Source organism: Orbicella faveolata, unplaced genomic scaffold, assembly GCF_042242905.1.
Source record: "Orbicella faveolata isolate gen_17 unplaced genomic scaffold, um_ofav_v1 contig_25, whole genome shotgun sequence".
Classification (NCBI taxonomy): Eukaryota; Metazoa; Cnidaria; class Anthozoa; order Scleractinia; family Merulinidae; genus Orbicella; species Orbicella faveolata.
The window spans coordinates 22,356,163-22,375,000 of NW_028301553.1; the positions used below are offsets into that span (position 1 = coordinate 22,356,163).

The 18,838-nt window shown below is 40.1% G+C and overlaps 1 protein-coding gene, 1 long non-coding RNA gene and 1 pseudogene across 3 annotated transcripts; all 3 read left to right on the forward strand.

The window, feature by feature from the left end:
• Positions 1-1,726: 1,726 nt before the first annotated feature.
• LOC149109476 (uncharacterized) lies at positions 1,727-10,278 on the forward strand. Of its 2 annotated transcripts, XR_016208653.1 has the most exons (6): positions 1,727-1,934; positions 4,118-4,202; positions 4,590-4,713; positions 7,335-7,467; positions 8,483-8,604; positions 8,932-10,278. It is a non-coding gene; the product is annotated as an uncharacterized LOC149109476 (long non-coding RNA). The 2 variants fall into 2 exon arrangements; XR_016208654.1 differs by lacking the exon at positions 4,118-4,202 and having other exon boundaries at positions 1,728-1,934.
• Positions 10,279-11,879: 1,601 nt separating this feature from the next.
• LOC149109477 (uncharacterized) lies at positions 11,880-15,773 on the forward strand (annotated as a pseudogene).
• A 126-nt stretch (positions 15,774-15,899) lies between these two features.
• On the forward strand, positions 15,900-17,051 carry LOC149109478 (uncharacterized). Its single transcript, XM_089294345.1, has one exon. It carries the CDS (start codon positions 15,900-15,902, stop codon positions 17,049-17,051), a length of 1,152 nt encoding a protein of 383 aa, XP_089150471.1.
• The last annotated feature ends 1,787 nt before the right edge of the window (positions 17,052-18,838 follow it).

The window sequence follows — 18,838 nt, forward strand, 5'->3', positions numbered from 1 at the left end:
ATTTTTTCACCAGAAATTTCGCTCGGAACATATACATATTTATGTTCGTTTGAATCATCGATGAAATGACCTTTTCCGGATATTTTTTCCTTCGGGGTCAACAAAAACCTCCGATTACAAAATCTCGCCGAACCCACACGTTGCAAAAAAATCTCTTCAAAACCCTGATTTCCAAGCGATATATCACTTAAGCGTTAATAGCTACCACACATTGGCAGGCGGAAAATCTATTCCTTAACAATCCAGCTTTATCGTGTTAAAATTTCAGCGAAATCGAACAAAACCAGAATTAGAATTTTTTTTGTGACCTCACTCCCCAGACTTGACCTAACAAAGGAAGCAACGGTCGCCCATAGCAACCGAAAAACACCAACATAACAAAGCCGACGTTTCGGCCAAAAAACTCCACAATTATCGCTTGAGAGCTTAAACTTGAATGGGAACATCTTTTTCGAACTTTTTTCAACTGATTTAGACGAAAGACTGGCCTCGGCGGGCTACAAAAAAGACCAAGAGGAAAAACAGAACAAGACAGCAGAACAAACCGATAATATTTCATCGTATGGCTTTCGGCACGAAAACGAAAATACAGCTTACTTCTGGATAAATTCAGCCTTAGAAGCCAGCAACCGGTCCCAAATTACTTTCTGTATCCTTACAAATGTCCTGATTTCCATCTCCGAAAGATTTTGCTACAATTTTGAGCAAATAAACATTTCGCCGCGGCGACCGCCATCACGGTGGCTTGCATACTAAATTAGCTAACTTAACAAAATTCTCCCGAGGGGGGGATATGACAAATTTGGTGAGAATCGAAAGTAACGCTAATTTTCTGTCACGTTTTCAATCTGTGGTCACTGGAGTGACCAAAATCGATACATCGGTGGGGAAAGGGTTCTTTTTATATGACTTGTGTGACTACTTTGCTAGCACTTTACTCGTGGAAAACACCAATCAAATTTAATCATGACTTTTAAGAAAGAAAGCTGTTGTTAATAGTGTTATTATTGTGTCGTTCATATCGTTAATGCCCATACATATCCCGAAGAAAGTTCTAGATTAAGACCATTACGTCATCGGAGATTTGTCAACGGCTACCACTGATGGTGCAATAATAGCGGAGCTCCGGCGGAGCCCCATATTCATATGGGAAAGAAAAGGAAATCCATGAATGAATTTTCTCATGGTTTTCATGGCTAGCGGTATTGCTCGTGGGCGCGTACGCACGACGACGACGACGACGACGACGACGACGACGGCGACGGCGACGGCGGAGTTGCCCAACATGGCGGCCATACTCCAGTTAATAGGTCGACAGAGACATGCACCCTCGGTCTCTAGCAGAAGAATGCCATTTCTCTTGGCGGGATTTTTAAAGAAAAGAAAACGCATTTCTATTTGTTATGTCGACAAACGATAGCGGAGGTTGATCTAATGTTTTTAAGATAGGGTTGCACTGAAGGAATTAAAAAGAAAGCAAGAATTAACAGGCAAACAAGCAGCGAAGAAGATCGCGCAAAAGAGCGGGCCAGCGCTGGGGAAGGAGGCGAAACAGTACTGAACAATGGCGTGAATTATAGCGAGTCAAGGGCTAGAGAAAGGAAGTGAAATAATACCGAACAATACCGTTAATCAAAGCTAACGAGGGCCATAGCTAGGATGTGAAAGTACTCAGAAGACTGCAGTGCCAAGTTTTTTAAAATTCGCGCGTTGTAACGCTGTGCAGCCGTGGAAGAAAAGTCACATGATTTGGTCAGGTGATGAACAAGAGAAATCAAACATGTCCGAGTGTTACAAAACAGTAAACACAGCGGGAAAAAGTGGTTGATTCGTTGATCTGTCGAAAAGATTAGTTCAGTTCAGTCTTCACAACTTTTGCTGCAAGTTTCTGCCTGGAAGATTTACACTGGCCGAACTGATGTTGCCAACTTGCGGTAAGTGACTTTTGTTGTTGCGTTTGCTATGAAAATTAACAAGTTGCCTCGGCGATATAAGCTTATTTTCAATTGGAATCCTTTGAAAGTCTTCCTTATTTGAAGCCATGCTGTGAGACAATTTATAAATTGCATCGTTTTAATTTCTCTCATCTCTAAACAATAGCAAGTGAATCGCTTTGTGGAGGTTGTTGTAAGTTGTAAACAAATTAAGCTTTCTGTCGATTTTCGTGGTCAACCTAAGCTTATAACCTCACGTCTAAAAATAAGCTGAACCAAAACCGTATTTGTAAACACGGCCGGGCGAGTTTTGAAGTTTTCTCTGTGTTAGTTGGCACAGCCGCCTTGTAGACAGCTAAAATTTCTTCTTCTGTTGTTGAAAACCAAGAAAGGTGTACAAACAGGATTTGCTAAATTTACTTTCAACGTTCCTATGTGAAGATTTGCATATTGTGATTACAAAGTATGGAGATTTCCTCGTTTTGTTAGTTCAGTTTATTCGGTTTGGCGAAATGCTTGGGTGAATTCCCAGGTTAATTTGGCTGAAGACTGGCAAAGCTACCGCCGATAAAATGACTGCAAAGCTAAATTAAGCCGTCGGCAAAAATGCACACTGTAATATTCAAATTTAAGCGTGAATAATTATTAAACTTTTAACACTGCAAGGTTAAACGAATTTTCTTTATCCTCTCTTTCATTCGGTTACCTTTCAATGAGAAAGATTTGCTTTTGATACTCAGATGAAGTGATATGCATAATTATTGTGTTTATAATGTAGATTTCCTCGTTTTATTTTGTTGTCTGTCCAATTAGTTCGGTTTGGTGAAATGCTTATATAGTCCAAATGTCGAGTAGACGATTGTGCATGTAAATCCTGTGTGCAAATAAAGCTCTACTTTCATTTTGATTTACTATTTCATTTTATTAGTGCCACTGCTTTTGGTTGGGGGTACATGGGTTATTCCCCAAATATGCAGTATTTACACTTAATATGGAAATGTTCCTGAAAAGTGAGATAGTACTAATGGAAAAAAAAAATGCGAAGAGCTTTACTCGGTAAATTGAACAGTGTAAATGACATTTACATACTTAGAAAAAATTTAGGGAGTAGAAGTTCTTGCCCTGACCATTTCTCGGTAATAGAAATAAGTTTTACATACATACATACATACACAATTTAGTTGGTGAGAGCGCTCTCCTCTCTCCACACACACACTCTCTCTCTGTTCTTTTCTTCACACTAATTTTGTTATTAACTACATTGTAACTCATTAACCGAATGTCACTCACTGTTTTCTTTGTTGTGCATGCATACTTTTTTTGCTCGTCAAAGAAAGTTTCAGTTTCTTCCTGGCTGTTTCCTTTGTCCTGTCCAGTACCAATTCCTTTGTAATATAACTTTGTGAATTCTCTATTCTCCTTAAATTTTATCTTGTCAGGGTGATAGAATGCACTCTCAGAGTGTTCAATCATTGTTTTCAGTCGCTACAATTTTCAGGAAAAAAGCAATAGTTTTCTTAATTTTCTTTTACTTTGTGTTAGGACCTTTTAGCATGCTCGTAATTGACCCATGGGCATAATTTTGAATAAAGTAAAGAATTAGATCTGTTTTAGTGTTAAGTATTTTTAAATTATTATGAATTACATGTAGGCATTTCTTTTTAGTTTTTATTTTTTATTTTAGTCACATGTGATGTTTTATGATTTTACCGACGTATACCATGTAAATGTAAATAATGCACTAGAATTAGCCAATCAGAGTGTACATTGTATCAGCTTTAAACACAAACCATATGTAATAAATGTATGTAAATGATATTTTTATGACAGAGAACTGAACAGGGCAAAAACTTCTCTTTCTTTTGTAAATTTATGTATTCATTCCTCTCAGTGCTGTCAAAATGTCTTAGGAACCTTCATTTTTGATAGTCCATTATTTTCCACCATACCTAGCACAGAAGCTCACAAAATCCTAACTAATAACCAACATTTGTGTATCTCTGGCCTTTGCTGTGTACTACGTGTATATTCTGTTATCCTGCCTTAACTGCTAGAAACAATTTTGACAGAGCTGTTTCAACAGTTTCACTTAAATTAATTCCCAGTAACAGCGCTACATGTGGCAGTGTTATTGGGTATGAACTTTATGGAGGGTTTAAATTTTAATTTTTTTATGATTACAGGAGACAACAAAATATACATGTGTATACATAACCTGATGTTGGTGTTGGTTGTGAATCGTAGTTCATAATAGTCATCCTATTACAGGTAAGGGGGAAAGGTTCAGAAAGTTTAGAACATCTCTTCCCCCAGCACACCTTCTGTCTACAGGTGCAATTATTGGGAGGTTATATATATATATATGAAGAGTAATGTAAAGTTATAAACTTAACATTAAAATCTGACATTTGAACGCCTCCTTTGCTAAAGTTAGTCACGATTTAATTGTTATCACTCCCTGTGAATTCATAGAGATTTCAGAGGAAAATTATCACCTAATGTGGAAGTCCTGTCTTCAAGTTAGGGAAAATGATACAAAAAAAGTTACAGTGAAAGTAAAGAGAATTGTGAATGTTGATGTGGTGCACTTTGTACATCATGTAAAGGTATTTGGTGAGTGCCAAAGGCATAACATTTCATGCATTGCTTTTTCAGGACAAATTATATAACAGTGATGTTTTAAGGTGTGATCACAAAAATAGTGAGTACAATGTCCAGGCAGTACCAGTTTATGGAAGGCATATGCAGACAGTAAGAGGAACTGTAAGCATAATACCGGGTAAGTTTGTTTTATGCTTTTGACTTCTTGTACTTGGATTTTGTGTCATTTCATCACAAGAATAGGTGATGAAAGATGCAATAGCTGTTGCAGTTTATTTTTGAAGGCAAACTTGTAAGTCTGCCTATGCTGGATAACAGCCATGTGTAAACTGAATGTAAAGCAAACACTCTGTTAAAGGTGGGGCAACCCTAAAACCCAGAAACTGGAAGCCGGAATCCAGAACGAAAAACTGGAATCCAGTAACCGGAAACCAGAATCCACAAATCGAAGAAAACAAGTTCTTCAAATACTCGAAAATTGTTTTGCTTAGGTTTTTGCCTGTAAAAAATAAGCGGCCAAGTAAAAAGGACCTCAAACTGACACAAAAATTCCCCATCTGTTGAAATTCGTGCAACCGTTATTTCTAGTGAGGGCTATAATTATGAGAATCTTAGTAAAGTGCGTCATAATTTAATTCCAAGCACCCTGAGAGCGTCTAAAATAAGCTTGCTGGCAATTAACTGCACGGCCATGGGCCGAGCGCCGTTCATGTTCTACCAGTGTTTTTTTTTTGCGGTCGGTGACCAGACCCAAACTTCCTCTCAGCCAAATTTTGAATCACGCAACCTGTGATGTTTATTCGCCATAAGCTGTTGAAACGTTAATACAAGGACAATGTTACGGATATTGTTTTCTTTATTTGTGTATAATATATATTTCTTCTGGTTTTATCGAAGTGTTGGATTCAAAGGGAAATAATAAATATGCTAAAAACGCTAAAAAAGGTATTACGTCAGCCATGGAATGCGCTGACGTTGCAGCTTTAATTTTCGCTACATGACAAATGCACTGTAAGATCATGTTTACTTTGCAAGTTTATTTTGCCAGAAGCGATGGTCATTAATTTATGTGCAATTTTGTGAGTATTTCTTGTGGGTTTCGGCAAATGAAGCGAATTCTTTGGCTGTTTCATCGCAGCGAGTTAAGAGATTTGAAGAAAAATTAAGTATTTGCCGAGGTAAACAAGAGCTTGCCAGAACTTGCAATGTTTAAGTCAGTGCTAGGAGAAAAAACACAACCATTCCAAAATTAGCTGTGGATAACGTAAACCCCCCTGATTGTGTGACTTGCGTGACCACTTCAAAGCGCAAGCAAATTAAATTTTGACATTTCAGGAAGAAAGCTGTTTATTAAAAGCATTATTAATAGCGTGACACTCGTTTCCTTTTGTATCATTCATGGGCATGTCCCGAGCGAACTTCCAGATTAAGACCATTACATCATCATAGGTTTCGCAAAGGCTAAGACTGATGGTGCAATAAGATATGACACAGTTTGTGTTGATCAAGTGATGTGTTTACAGTAATCAATGAATCATCAAGGACTGCTTTGGAATGTGCACTGCGTTGTGACTGTAGTATTAACAAAACAGTTAAATTTTAAAAGCGTGGTTATAAGATTTAAAAGATCTTCTCGCCATTTTGTTTAATAAGTGATCTGCAATTTACCAGAGGTATAAATTTACCCTTTATGTCTAGTAGATACTGAACAAGATAGAAAATGTCATAGAAAACCAGGATGTCTGTCAGTGGCAGCCCCCTGTACATTGACGGTCACGCCCCCCACTTTCGAAGTTCAAAGGCTAACCTGGCTCATCTTAATATAATATTTGATTTGTCCAACAGATACCAAACTAGTTCCAGATCAACACTTAATTTCCACACCGATACTGTGACAAATCAGCATTTCATATTCTTGGGGGCCATCATATTAAAACAATTTATAGAAATGTTGCACACTTTAATTACCTCCGTCTGCTTCTCACTTGCTAACAGATCGGACCACATGTTGTTAAAAGATGCTTAAAGACTGCCAGAAACTCACCACAATAGCTTGTTGTTATTGTGCTACTCACCAGTCTTCTCATAGCTATTTGATCTAGACAAGAACTGCACTCTCACCAGAGCCAGGTTGAACAAAAGATGGGTAACTAAGCCTTTGAGCAGGCTCTTGTGTTTGGGCCGGGGACATGAGCAGTAAAGCTGCATGAAGGCACTCACTGACATGCCAATGCAGAAAAACACTAGACACTTATTTAGCCTGCTCAGGCTCTAGAGACAGATAGTAGAGCCTGCTCGCAGGCTATGAGTAACTATCCACCTGAAAAATCACTGACCCTGACTGGAAAGTGATTGCCCAATGGATAGCTTTATCCAGCTTTTGAACAATTGGGCCAGATGTATAGCTAAGGGTTGTTCAGAACTAGTCAAAAATTTTTTAGCAATTACAGTTTGTAGCTGAAGTAAAGCCAAGAAAGTAAATAACAGCAAAATAGTTTTTCCCCATATTTATTTATTAGACATTGCTGAAGTGAATTATTTCTATCATCATTCATAATATCTGGATTCAGGGTTCTAGTTTCCAGTTCCAGATTCCAGTTTCCGGATTCAGTTTTTTAGGGTTGTCCTTAATGATGTATGTGCATGTTAATCTTGAATAATCTGAAATTTCAGAGAGGTTAAGAATATAATATCATATCTGTGATGGTTCTGTATCTGTTGGTGTGCAACGATCTACACCAATATTTCAACGTAATAATGTACAGTGTATATTAATTAACCAAATTATGCTGTTTTTAGTTGACCAATGCTACTATTGTAATGTGATGTTGAAGCCCACAAATTGACAAACATGCCCAGTGTCAACTTGTCAAATATATGAAGTGGCCAGACAGTCTAGATTACAAAATTTTCTGAAAGTTGGAATTACCAGGTAAGATATTTCTGAAACATTATTTTGTAGTTAATGAATTCTCAGACATTGTTTTCTTCAAGAAAAGATTCATACCCCACATGGAGGTTTTTTTCTCTATTAGAGCTCTATCTTCCTGATACTTTAATTTGGAATTTTTGAAGACTGGCCATGAATGGGTGTTGGGTGTGAATATCTTCTGGTACTGCACATTCAGATTTACATGTAGTAAGCAAGAACATCAGTATTTATCCTGACAAACTGATTTTCTTTTGGAAGCTGAACTCATATGCAGTTGTACAGTTATATGTACAACCAAACAGCCTGGATGACCCTTTGATTGGGACTGGGCACATTGTTGTAACTTGCATTGTTCCAGTTTCTTGTTTAAAGCAAATTGCATTTGATCTCAAAAGCAAGTCGCGAAGTTCATTTCAGTTATTAAGTTTTCTTTGCATCTCAGGGCAGAGCCTGCCACTGTGAAGGTTGGGGTACCAGCCCGGGGGAGGTACTTTGGGAATTTCTGGGTGGGGATGTGCCGCTTGGACCCTGGAACCCTTAGCCTATACCAGAGCTAGTTCAGCTGAGTTTTGCTACCCTATACTAGTCTAAACTCCCCAAATCCCCCCATCTATTGACACTGTTGAGGCTGATTTGCCTAAATTTAAACTTGCTGAGTTGATTTTTTTATATTTTTGAGTGGCAATTCCTGATTTCCTTAGTCTAAATAAAATCTTCAACCAGCTAGTCAATTTTGTGAAAAATGATATCATATTCTAGACCCAAACGCTCTGATTTATATACCCTATCCTAGAGTAAACTGCTTGAAAACCATACCCTTCACAGCAGTACATACCTATATAGCCCATATATGGCAGTGCCCCCCCCGGGGGTACCAGCCCCTGGCATTTGATTCGCTAACACTCAGTAAACAACTAACAATGAAGTACACTGTATATCAAAGAAAGGAATGTCCTCTGTTAGTGTGTAAAGATTATAATAAATTATAATCGATATGTTTTTATCTGAATAACAGTGGTGTTCAAGTAGCAGCTACAGTATGATTACATGTCTGTTCCTGTCATTCAATATATGAACAGTTTACACATGGGCAGCCTGTATTAAGACATCAAAGATTTTCAAAGCAACCATGGCCTGGTGAGATATTTCTGAAGAAATATAAATTTAAAGTCGTTATGATTGCTTATAGGCATTGATTTTTATTGTAAACAATATCTTACTGAGTGTATTTTTCTTGTGTACTAATTGTTGTAGAACACAGAGATCACTATAAGTATGACAGAGATATTAAAGTGTGAAAAGTTCTATAAACAAATGCACGCAGGAACAAATCAATTTATGATGAATGCAGCTTCTGAGAGATCCCCAATGTTAATGGAACATACACCGTACATACATGCAAAAGAGTTCAATAATTTATTACTTAAGATTGCAATGATTTGTTTGGTTTCTCTGTATTTACAGACAACTTGATGGGATTATAATTTCTGCACCAAGGTCATTGAATAAACTGGCTTAGAAGTTGAGTTCTGCAACCCATCCTGTGTGTTGTAATATCATGGCTGCAACATTGTGACAGATACACTGTATTACATTATTAAGAAACACATATATTAACTAATTATTTAAGGTGCCTGTTAAATTAATCAGTTTTTCTTAGAGATAATTTACTCATGGTTTATTTAAATAATTGCTTTTTTGGCTTTAAAATGATATTTATCGTGTTTGTAAATCAATTTTGTGATAATCTGCACTGGACATGGCATAAATTAATATTTTGCCAACACGAAATGGAGACAGGCAACCTTGCCATTTGCAACGTCCAGTAAGGCTAATTTGTTCCCTACTGTTGTACAAATAGTGTTCTCTTGTTTATAAATTATTTCAATCTGTTGTTTAAATGATTGCCTCATAACCCCTATGTCCAGTTTGGTGCATGTAAGATATTGATGTATTGTTTATCCATTTTGCTGTAAGTTATCTTAATTGATGTGTCAATCAAAACATATCTTGGATATGCTGGGCTCTTCTGATAAATGTACCTATGCCTCATAACCTTTGAGTGCATTTGGTTGTGTAGTGCAGACAAAATAGATGTACATAATATAACTTACTCTTAGCTTGCTTATAATTCTTGGTATAATTTAATCATAGCAAAATTAATTAATGGAACCCAATAACAGCTCCTGTAGTCCACAATCTCAGTCAAGAAGAAGAACAAATCACATTGAAATTGAATAATAAAATTATTATTAGAAGCCTATGCAAGTATTCATGATCAGCAAAAAAAATATCATAATTACCATTCATGCAAGAGTGATTTTGCTTATTGCAAACCCTTTCGGCAGGAGGAGACTACAGACAAAAGTGAAGATGGCTAAATGTATCTTTGGGGACAAGTTAGAAAACAAAACTTTCCAACTTTTCACATATGTATACTATTTTAGTATTTTTGCGAGATTTCATTTGGTAGAGATTTAGGGACTGAATATTGTAACCACTGCATTTCAATCAGTCCCCACAGCAAAAAAATGTTTAAACTTCTTTTGTGTGGGAGTCCCCATGTTAACTAAGAAAGAATATAATGATTAATAACAATGTCTTGTCTTTCTGAATAAGGTAGGAAAGAACAGGAAATGCCACCAAAAAGCACAGAAGACAGTTCTGTTATGTGATCAAGATTTTTAGTGGCTTCCCAGAAATCCTTGAAATCATGGCTCTATATTTCACAATCACACCATTTTACACCTCGATCTGCTGATGTGATCCTATTTCCAGCTGAAACTATTAAATAGTTCGCAATTTACCTCACATACATGTTCGATTATTTTCATTAGTAACAGCATTCCGAAAAAATAACTGAGGAGTTCCGCTTTTAGGCTCGGCTAAATCTATATATTACAGTTTGTGTTGATCAAGTGATGTGATGTCTACAGCAAGAAAAGAATCATCAATGACTGCTTTGGAATGTCCACTGCGTTCCGACGGTAGTGCTAAGCGAACCGTTTCATTTTTAAAGCGCGGTTATAAGATCTAACAGATCTTCCTGTTTAGTATGCAAGCCACCGTAATGGCGGTCACCGTCGACGAAATGTTTATTTGCTCAAAATTGGGGCAAAATCTTTCGGAGATGGAAGTCAAGACATTTGTAAGGATACAGAAAGTAATTTGGGACCGGTTGCTGGCTTCTAAGGCTGAATTTATCCAGAAGCAAGCTGTATTTTCGTTTTCGTGCCGAAAGCCATACGATGAAATATTATCGGTTTGTTCTGCTGTCTTGTTCTGTTTTTCTCTTGGTCTTTTTTGTAGCCCGCCGAGGCCAGTCTTTCGTCTAAATCAGTTGAAAAAAGTTCGAAAAAGATGTTGCCATTCACGTTTAAGCTCTCAGGCGTTAATTGTGGAGTTTTTTGGCCGAAACGTCGGCTTTGTTATGTTCGTGTTCTTCGGTTGCTATGGGCGACCGTTGCTTCTTTTGTTAGGTCAAGTCTGGGGAGTGAGGTCACAAAAAATTCGAATTAATTCTGGTTTTGTTCGATTTCGCTGAAATTTTAACACGATAAAGCTGGATTGTTAAGGAATAGATTTTCCGCCTGCCAATGTGTGGTAGCTATTAACGCTGAAGTGTTATATCGCTTAGAAGTCAGGGTTTTGAAGAGATTTTTTTGCAACGTGTGGGTTCGGCGTGATTTTGTAATCGGAGGTTTTTGTTGACCCCGAAGGAAAAAATATCCGGAAAAGGTCATTTCATCGACGATTCAAACGAATATAAATATGTATATGTTCCGAGCGAAATATCTGGTGAAAAAATATAATTTTTGACAAGCGCTGGGTTTTCAATTTTTTCCCGGGAAAGATGAGATTTATTATTGTTTCAACAGCTTTTGGCGAGTAAACATCACAGGTTGCGTGACTCAAAATTTGGCCGAGTGGAAGCTTGGGTCTACTCGCACACAAGTCGAAACAAGAAGATCTGTTAGATCTTATAACCGCGCTTTTAAAATTTAACTGTTTGCTTAGCACTACCGTCGGAACGTAGTGCACATTTCAAAGCAGTCATTGATGATTCTTTTCTTACTGTAGATGTACGAGAGTTTTGACGGACCCCTACCCCCGTAGTTTGCGACATTCAATTGTGTGACCAAATATGGTAGTGAGCACATGTAGTCACTTTTCTCAGAAACTGGAGAGACGAAGCAGCGAGTTAAACTGTGAGCATACTGTGAGTTTAGAGAGAGTTTTAGCTGCGAAATAAACCTGAAAACTAGTGAGTACTGTATACCGTTGATAAACGGCTCACTTTTTGGTGCCGGGACCAGGATCGCACTGTGGAGGTACGTCGAGAACTGCGAAAATATCGGTGGAATCGAGAGTGAGAGAATAAAAACAAGGAGCGTCCGTGAGTCAAAGCAAACATGAGCGACGGCGAAGCAGAAGCCAGCGAAGACGAACAACGTCTCATTAGAGAGATTTACAAAGAAATAAACAAGCTGAAATACTTCTTGGAGGAGGCAGGAGAACTGATTGAACTCGGGGACTTTGCTGTGATGGATATCGCCGACAAACGAGCCGAGAAAATTATCGCGAAACTATCAGATCTTATTTCATAGACAGAAGAGTTGAAAATCGAGCGAGGAGTGACATCTCGTTCTGTGAGACAGTGGAAGAAAGACACCAAATCCAAATATGCAGCGTTAGTTATCGACAAGGAGAGGCTTGGAAAGTGTCTTAGTGAAAAAGAAGAGGAAATTGAGCGGCGGAAAGAAGATTCGAAACGGGAACAACGGATGGAAGACGAGCGGCGACTTTGCGAGCTCCGTGAAAGACAACAGAACCACGAGCGTGAGTTATGGAAGGAAAAGCTCGAAGCAGAATTGCGGGTAGCGGAGAAGAAATTAGAAATGGAGAAAACCGCCGTTTCCAGCACAACTAAACTGCCGAAACTTAAGATGACACCGTTCAAAGGTACTGCTGGCGACTGGGTGAGATTTGAAAACATGTTCCTAACTCAAGTGGATGCCAAGTCAATTTCTGACGAAGAGAAATTCGGCTATGTGCTAGAATCTGTCGGGCCGAAGGTGAGAGACCGAATTGCAAACTTGAAACCTGGGCGTATTGGTTATAAGACGGCATGGGAACGACTTAAAAAGGAGTTCGGTCAAACTAAAGTTGTCATCAATGCACACATGGACGAAATAATCAATCTACCTCTGGTCAAAGGAACGAATTATTTCAAAATACAAGAGTTTTACGAGAGGCTGAGCAAAAACTATGACGCTCTCCAAACACTTGAAGAAGCTGAGAAATTACAAGGGTTTGTAATGAATACGATCAACAAATTGCCACATGTCAAAGCGGACCTAGTACGAGTTGATGAGAATTGGGAGGAATGGTCGATGGAACATTTAATTGACGCTTTGCAGAAGTGGCTAAAGAGAAATCACGTGGAAAATAGCAAATGCGAGAAACATCTCTTCACACAGAAGCCAGGAGATAATCGGTCACCTTATTGCCTTTTCTGCCGAAAGCATGATCACTGGAGTGGAAACTGCACCGTGGTATCAGGGTTGGTGAACAGAAAGAAGTTCTTTGTGGATCACAATTTATGCTTTAACTGTGGGCGTGCAAATCACAGAGCAGACCAGTGCCAGAGGCGCGGGTGCCTGAAGTGCAAATACAAACATCATACAAGCATATGCGACAGAGAGGAGAGAGAAAGCAGCAGTGCGAATGGGGTTTCGCTGACTGGCTACACTAATTATGCAGAGGAGAGAGTACTACCCGCCATAATTCCCGTGAACATCAAAGGACAGGTTCTCTGGGCCCACCTGGACACAGGATCTGCACGCAATTTCATCTCTCGTGAGGCAGTCAAGATGTTAAAGTTGAAGCCAACTCGTCATAAGACCCATGAAATCTTGACGGTCAATGGAACCAAAGTTCAGTCCATACCAATCTTTGACACCCGCATTGAATCGCTGGACGGAAAATCATGTGAAGAAATTGAATTCACTGGCTCAAAGTTTGTGGACTTTACCACAGTGAGAAGGCCAGACATGAACCAGCTGAAACTGAAGTACTCGCATACACGAGACAAGAGGTTCTACATGACGTCTTCAGGAGAACACCAGATACATCTCATTCTCGGAGATAGCATTTACGGCAGAATAAGGACGGAGAGAGTGTTCAAAGGGAAGGCAGGAGACCCCCTAGTGGAAGAGACAACGTTTGGTTGGGTGGTCCATGGTGGAGATGTATATGGGAGTGGCAGCACCTGCATGTACTTGAGAGAAGTTAACGACTATGAGAAACTTTACAGTTTGGATGTACTGGAGATTGAGGATCGGAGTGAGAATGATCAGCTGGATGGTCTGCGTGACTTCAAGGAGAGTATAGTGAAAAGAGAGGATGGAAGGTATGAGGTCAGTTTTCCATGGATTCCTGGAACAATGTTATCGAACACAAATGAGACACTTAGCAGAAAGCGTCTTGAGAATGTGGAGAGAAAATTGTCGAGAAATGAGAAATTGAGAGAAGAATATGGTGGCATCGTCGAAGAGCAGCTCAAAGAAGGCACAATAGAAGAAGCTCCTCAGAATCCAACCGGAGAACGAGTATTCTACATGCCACATAAACCAGTTGTAAAGCAAAGTGTAGTTACCACGAAGGTTCGCATGGTGTTTGACGCGAGTGCTAAACCACACCCATTGGCCAACAGCATCAATGACTGCATGTTTACTGGGCCCCCATCACAGCCACTTTTCTGGGACATAACGGTTAGAGCGCGCATGTCCACAAATCTACTTCTGGGTGATATTGAGAAGGCGTTTCTGCAGATAAGTGTTAAAGAGGAAGATAGAAATTCATTCAGATTCCTGTTCAATGTCAAGGGAGAAGAGAAGCATCTAAGATTTACACGTGTACCCTTTGGAGTTGAAGCGAGCCCCTTCTTATTGGGAGCCACTCTGCAGCATCACTTTTAACAGCAAGGGCCAGAGTTCTCAGAAACCGTGAGCGCACTCAAGGAGAACACTTATGTTGACAATCTAATGCAAACGGGAGAAGATAATGAGAAGCTTGTGAGGTTCAAAGAAGAGAGCACTATCATACTCGAGTCAGCTCAGTTTCCAGTTCACAAGTGGGAATCGAACGTTAAATGTCTTGAGAGTGAAGGCATGCCAAACCCTAGCAAGATTCTAGGACATACATGGAACAAAGAAGATGATACACTGGAGCTGCCTGCAAAGCCTTTCCCACACGAACAGCTAGTGACTAAGCGAACTATCCTCAGTTATCTAGGAACTGTGTATGACCCACTCGGGATAATCTCGCCCACTATGGCTGAAGGAAAACACATCTACCGCAAAACCTGTGATGAAAAGAAGGGCTGGAATGCAGAAGTTTCTACTCATTTGAAGAGCCAATGGCTCAAGTGGACAAAGCAGCTTAAAGATGTCAGAATTCCTAGAAGTGTTGCTACCTCAATTGGAGAGATGGAAGCAGTCCATTTACATATTTTCGCAGATGCAAGCATTCTAGCATGCTGTGCAGTGGCGGTTGAGGTTGTGGAGCACGGGACAGGCGTGGCTAAAGGGCTGCTGACATCAAAATCACGAATCTCAAAGAGAAACACTTCAATAGGTAGACTGGAACTTGTGAGCGGTCATATGGCAGCGAATATGGCGAAGAACCTTGGCACTGCTCTTCAGCGGTGGCCCATCAGATCTACCACCATTTGGATGGACAGCATGGTGGCGTTGTATTGGATAACCAATCCTGGCAAAGGTTGGAAGGTGTTTGTGGCCAATAGAGTGAAGAAGATAGCAGAAACCACTGGTCCAATCAACATCACTTGGAAGTACTCCCCATCCGAAATGAATCTAGCAGACCTTGGAAGTAGAGGGGCGACCATTGCAAAGATGGAGAGAGGAAACTGGTTTGCTGGTCCAGATTGGCTCTTGGATGAGAGACAGTGGCCACAGCAGCCAAGGCTGAACAACAGCAAGGAGACAGATGAGGAGTTCAAGGCCAACCAAGAGGCAGTTCTTCGCACAGATGAGCGCAAGTTGGATGAGTGGGATGCATTGCTCGAGAGAAGTACCTACTGGCGGACATAGAGAGTAACAGCATGGGTTCTGAGGTTCGTCGGCAACTGCAAGGCGAGAAGAAACAAGTTAAAGAAAACAGCAGGGCCGTTAGTAACCGAGGAAATCACGACTGCGAGAAACTCCTGGGTAAAGCGAGTTCAGAAAGCAGACGAAGCATGTCTACAATCCCCGGGATGGAAGTTGGTCAGAGATGAACATACAGGTGTTCTCAAGTGTGAAGGCAGAATTAAAGGATACAGGCCAACGTACCTTCCTAGAGGACCATTTGCTGAGAAGCTTATTGTTCACACACACAATCAGGTCTTGCATCTTGGAACTGCAAACATAATGGCAAGTGTGAGAGAGAACTGGTGGATACTGAAGTTGAGAGCCAAAGTTAAGAAAGTTATCAAGAAGTGCAATGTTTGCAAAGTATTCTCCACCAGACCATACGGAGTGCCGTCGACAAGTGCCTTGCCAGAATACAGAACAGAGGGGAGCAGACCATTCGAAGTGACTGGAGTAGACTTTGCCGGACCTTTTAGTTATAAGGTTGGAAAAAAGGAACAAGGAAAGTGCTACCTTATTATTTTCACATGTACAAGCTCCAGAGCAATCCATTTAGAAGTAACAAGGACCCAAACAGCAGACGAATTCAAGCAGAAACTCAATGCATTTATCTCACGTCGAACAAGACCTCGCATCATCATCTCAGACAATGCGAAAGTATTCAAGACTACAGCAGATTGGATCAAAACCATCAGGAAAAGTGAGAAGCTACAGGATTATCTAGCACGTGAGAACATTCATTGGTGGGGAGGATTCTATGAGAGATTGATCAAGGAGATCAAGAAGGCGATGCACAAGACCTTAGGACGGTCACATCTTTCCTATGAAGCATTTGAATCAGTCATCATGGATGTTGAGAGAAATCTTAACAATCGACCCCTGAGGTATGTTGAAACAGAGGGAGGAGAGGAAGAAGTGCTGACGCCGAATGTGATCCTGTGGGGGCGAGATGCATACCCAGTAGAGGACATTGAAAATTCTGAAGCAGAGAAGCTGCCGAAGATGAGCAAGCGATTGGAAGATGCCAAAGCCCATGTGTGGAAACGCTGGAAGAGAGAGTATGTCCACAGCCTAATGGAAAGCCACAGGCTTAACAAGGAAACAGGAACCACACCTAAAGTGGCAGAAATTGTACTCATTGTTGGAGATGAGAAGAATCGCGGCGAATGGAAAAAAGGAAAGGTGGTGCGTCTTGTACAAGGTAAGGACGGAGTTGTGAGAGGTGTGACGTTGTTCCGTAAAGGACATACCATTGAGCGACCACTTCAGTTAGTCTGCCCTTTGGAAATCCGAGCAGTGGAAAATACTGATGAGCCTCAGGAAGGGGGGAGACAACAAGTTGACTTAAGAAGCCAGAGACCAAGAAGAACTGCAGCTCAGAGGGCTACCAAGAGAATTGCAGAACAGATGCATGCAGAGGAGGAGGATTGATAAACTGAACTGTCGTCAAGCAAACCGGACTGTTGTTGATAAACCGCACTATCACTAAGTATACGGAACTGTCGTGAAGCAAATCGAACTGTCTTTAGAGTAACATGATTGTAAAAATTGAGCTACAATTTTTAGGGGACTTGTGTACGAGAGTTTTGACGGACCCCCACCCCCGTAGTTTGCGACATTCAATTGTGTGACCAAATATGGTAGTGAGCACATGTAGTGACTTTTCTCTGAAACTGGAGAGACGAAGCAGCGAGTAGAACTGTGAGCATACTGTGAGTTTAGAGAGAGTTTTAGCTGCGAAATAAACCTGAAAACTAGTGAGTACTGTGTACCGTTGATAAACGGCTCAGTAGACATCACATCACTTGATCAACACAAACTGTATTATTGCACCATCAGTGCTAGCCGTTGACAAATCTCCGATGACGTAATGGTCCTAATCTAGAACTTTCTTCGGGATATGTATGGGCATTAACGATATGAACCACACGATAATAACACTATTAACAACAGCTTTCTTTCTTTAAAGACATGATGAAATTTAATTGGTGTTTTCCACGAGTAAAGGGCTAGCAAAGTAGTCACACAAGTCATATAAAAAAACCCTATCCCGACCGATGTATCGATTTTGGTCACTCCAGTGACCACAGATTGAAAACGTGACAGAAAATTGGCGTTACTTTTGATTCTCACCAAATTTGTCATATCCCCCCCTCGGGAGAATTTTGTTAAGTTAGCTAATTTAGTATGCAAGCCACCGTAATGGCGGTTGCCGCGGCGAAATGTGTATTTGCTCAAAATTGGGGCAAAATCTTTTGGAGATGGAAATCAGGACATTTGTAAGGATACAGACAGTAATTTGGGAGAAGTTGCTGGCTTCTAAGGCTGAATTTATCCAGAAGTAAGCTGTATTTTCGTTTTCGTGCCGAAAGCCATGCGATGAAATATTATCGGTTTGTTCTGCTGTCTTGTTCTGTTTTTTCTCTTGGTCTTTTTTGTAGCCCGCCGAGGCCAGTCTTTCGTCTAAATCAGTTGAAAAAAGTTCGAAAAAGATGTTGCCATTCAAGCTTAAGCTCTCAGGCGATAATTGTGGAGTTTTGGGGGCGAAACGTCGGCTTTGTTATGTTGGTGTTTTTCGGTTGCTATGGGCGACCGTTGCTTCCTTTGTTAGGTCAGGTCTGGGGAGTGAGGTCACAAAAAATTCGAATTAATTCTGGTTTTGTTCGATTTCGCTGAAATTTTAACACGATAAAGCTGGATTGTTAAGGAATAGATTTTCCGCCTGCCAATGTGTGGTAGCTATTAACGCTTAAGTGATATATCGCTTGGAAATCAGGGTTTTGAAGAGTTTTTTTTGCAACGTGTGGGTTCGGCGTGATTTTGTAATCGGAGGTTTTTGTTGACCCCGAAGGAAAAAATATCCGGAAAAGGTCATTTCATCGATGATTCAAACGAATATAAATATGTATATGTTCCGAGCTAAATTTCTGGTGAAAAAATATAATTTTTGACGAACGCTGGGTTTTTAATTTTTTTCCCGCGAAAGTCAGTATCGGAGATGAGATTTATTAATGTTTCAAGAACTTTTGGCGAGTAAACATCACAGGTTGCGTGACTCAAAATTTGGCCGAGTGAAAGCTTGGGTCTGGTCGCCTACAAATCGAAGAAGATCTGTTAGATCTTATAACCACGCTTTTAAAATTTAACTGTTTGCTTAGCACTACCGTCGGAACGCAGTGCACATTCGAAAGCAGTTATTGATGATTCTTTTCTTACTG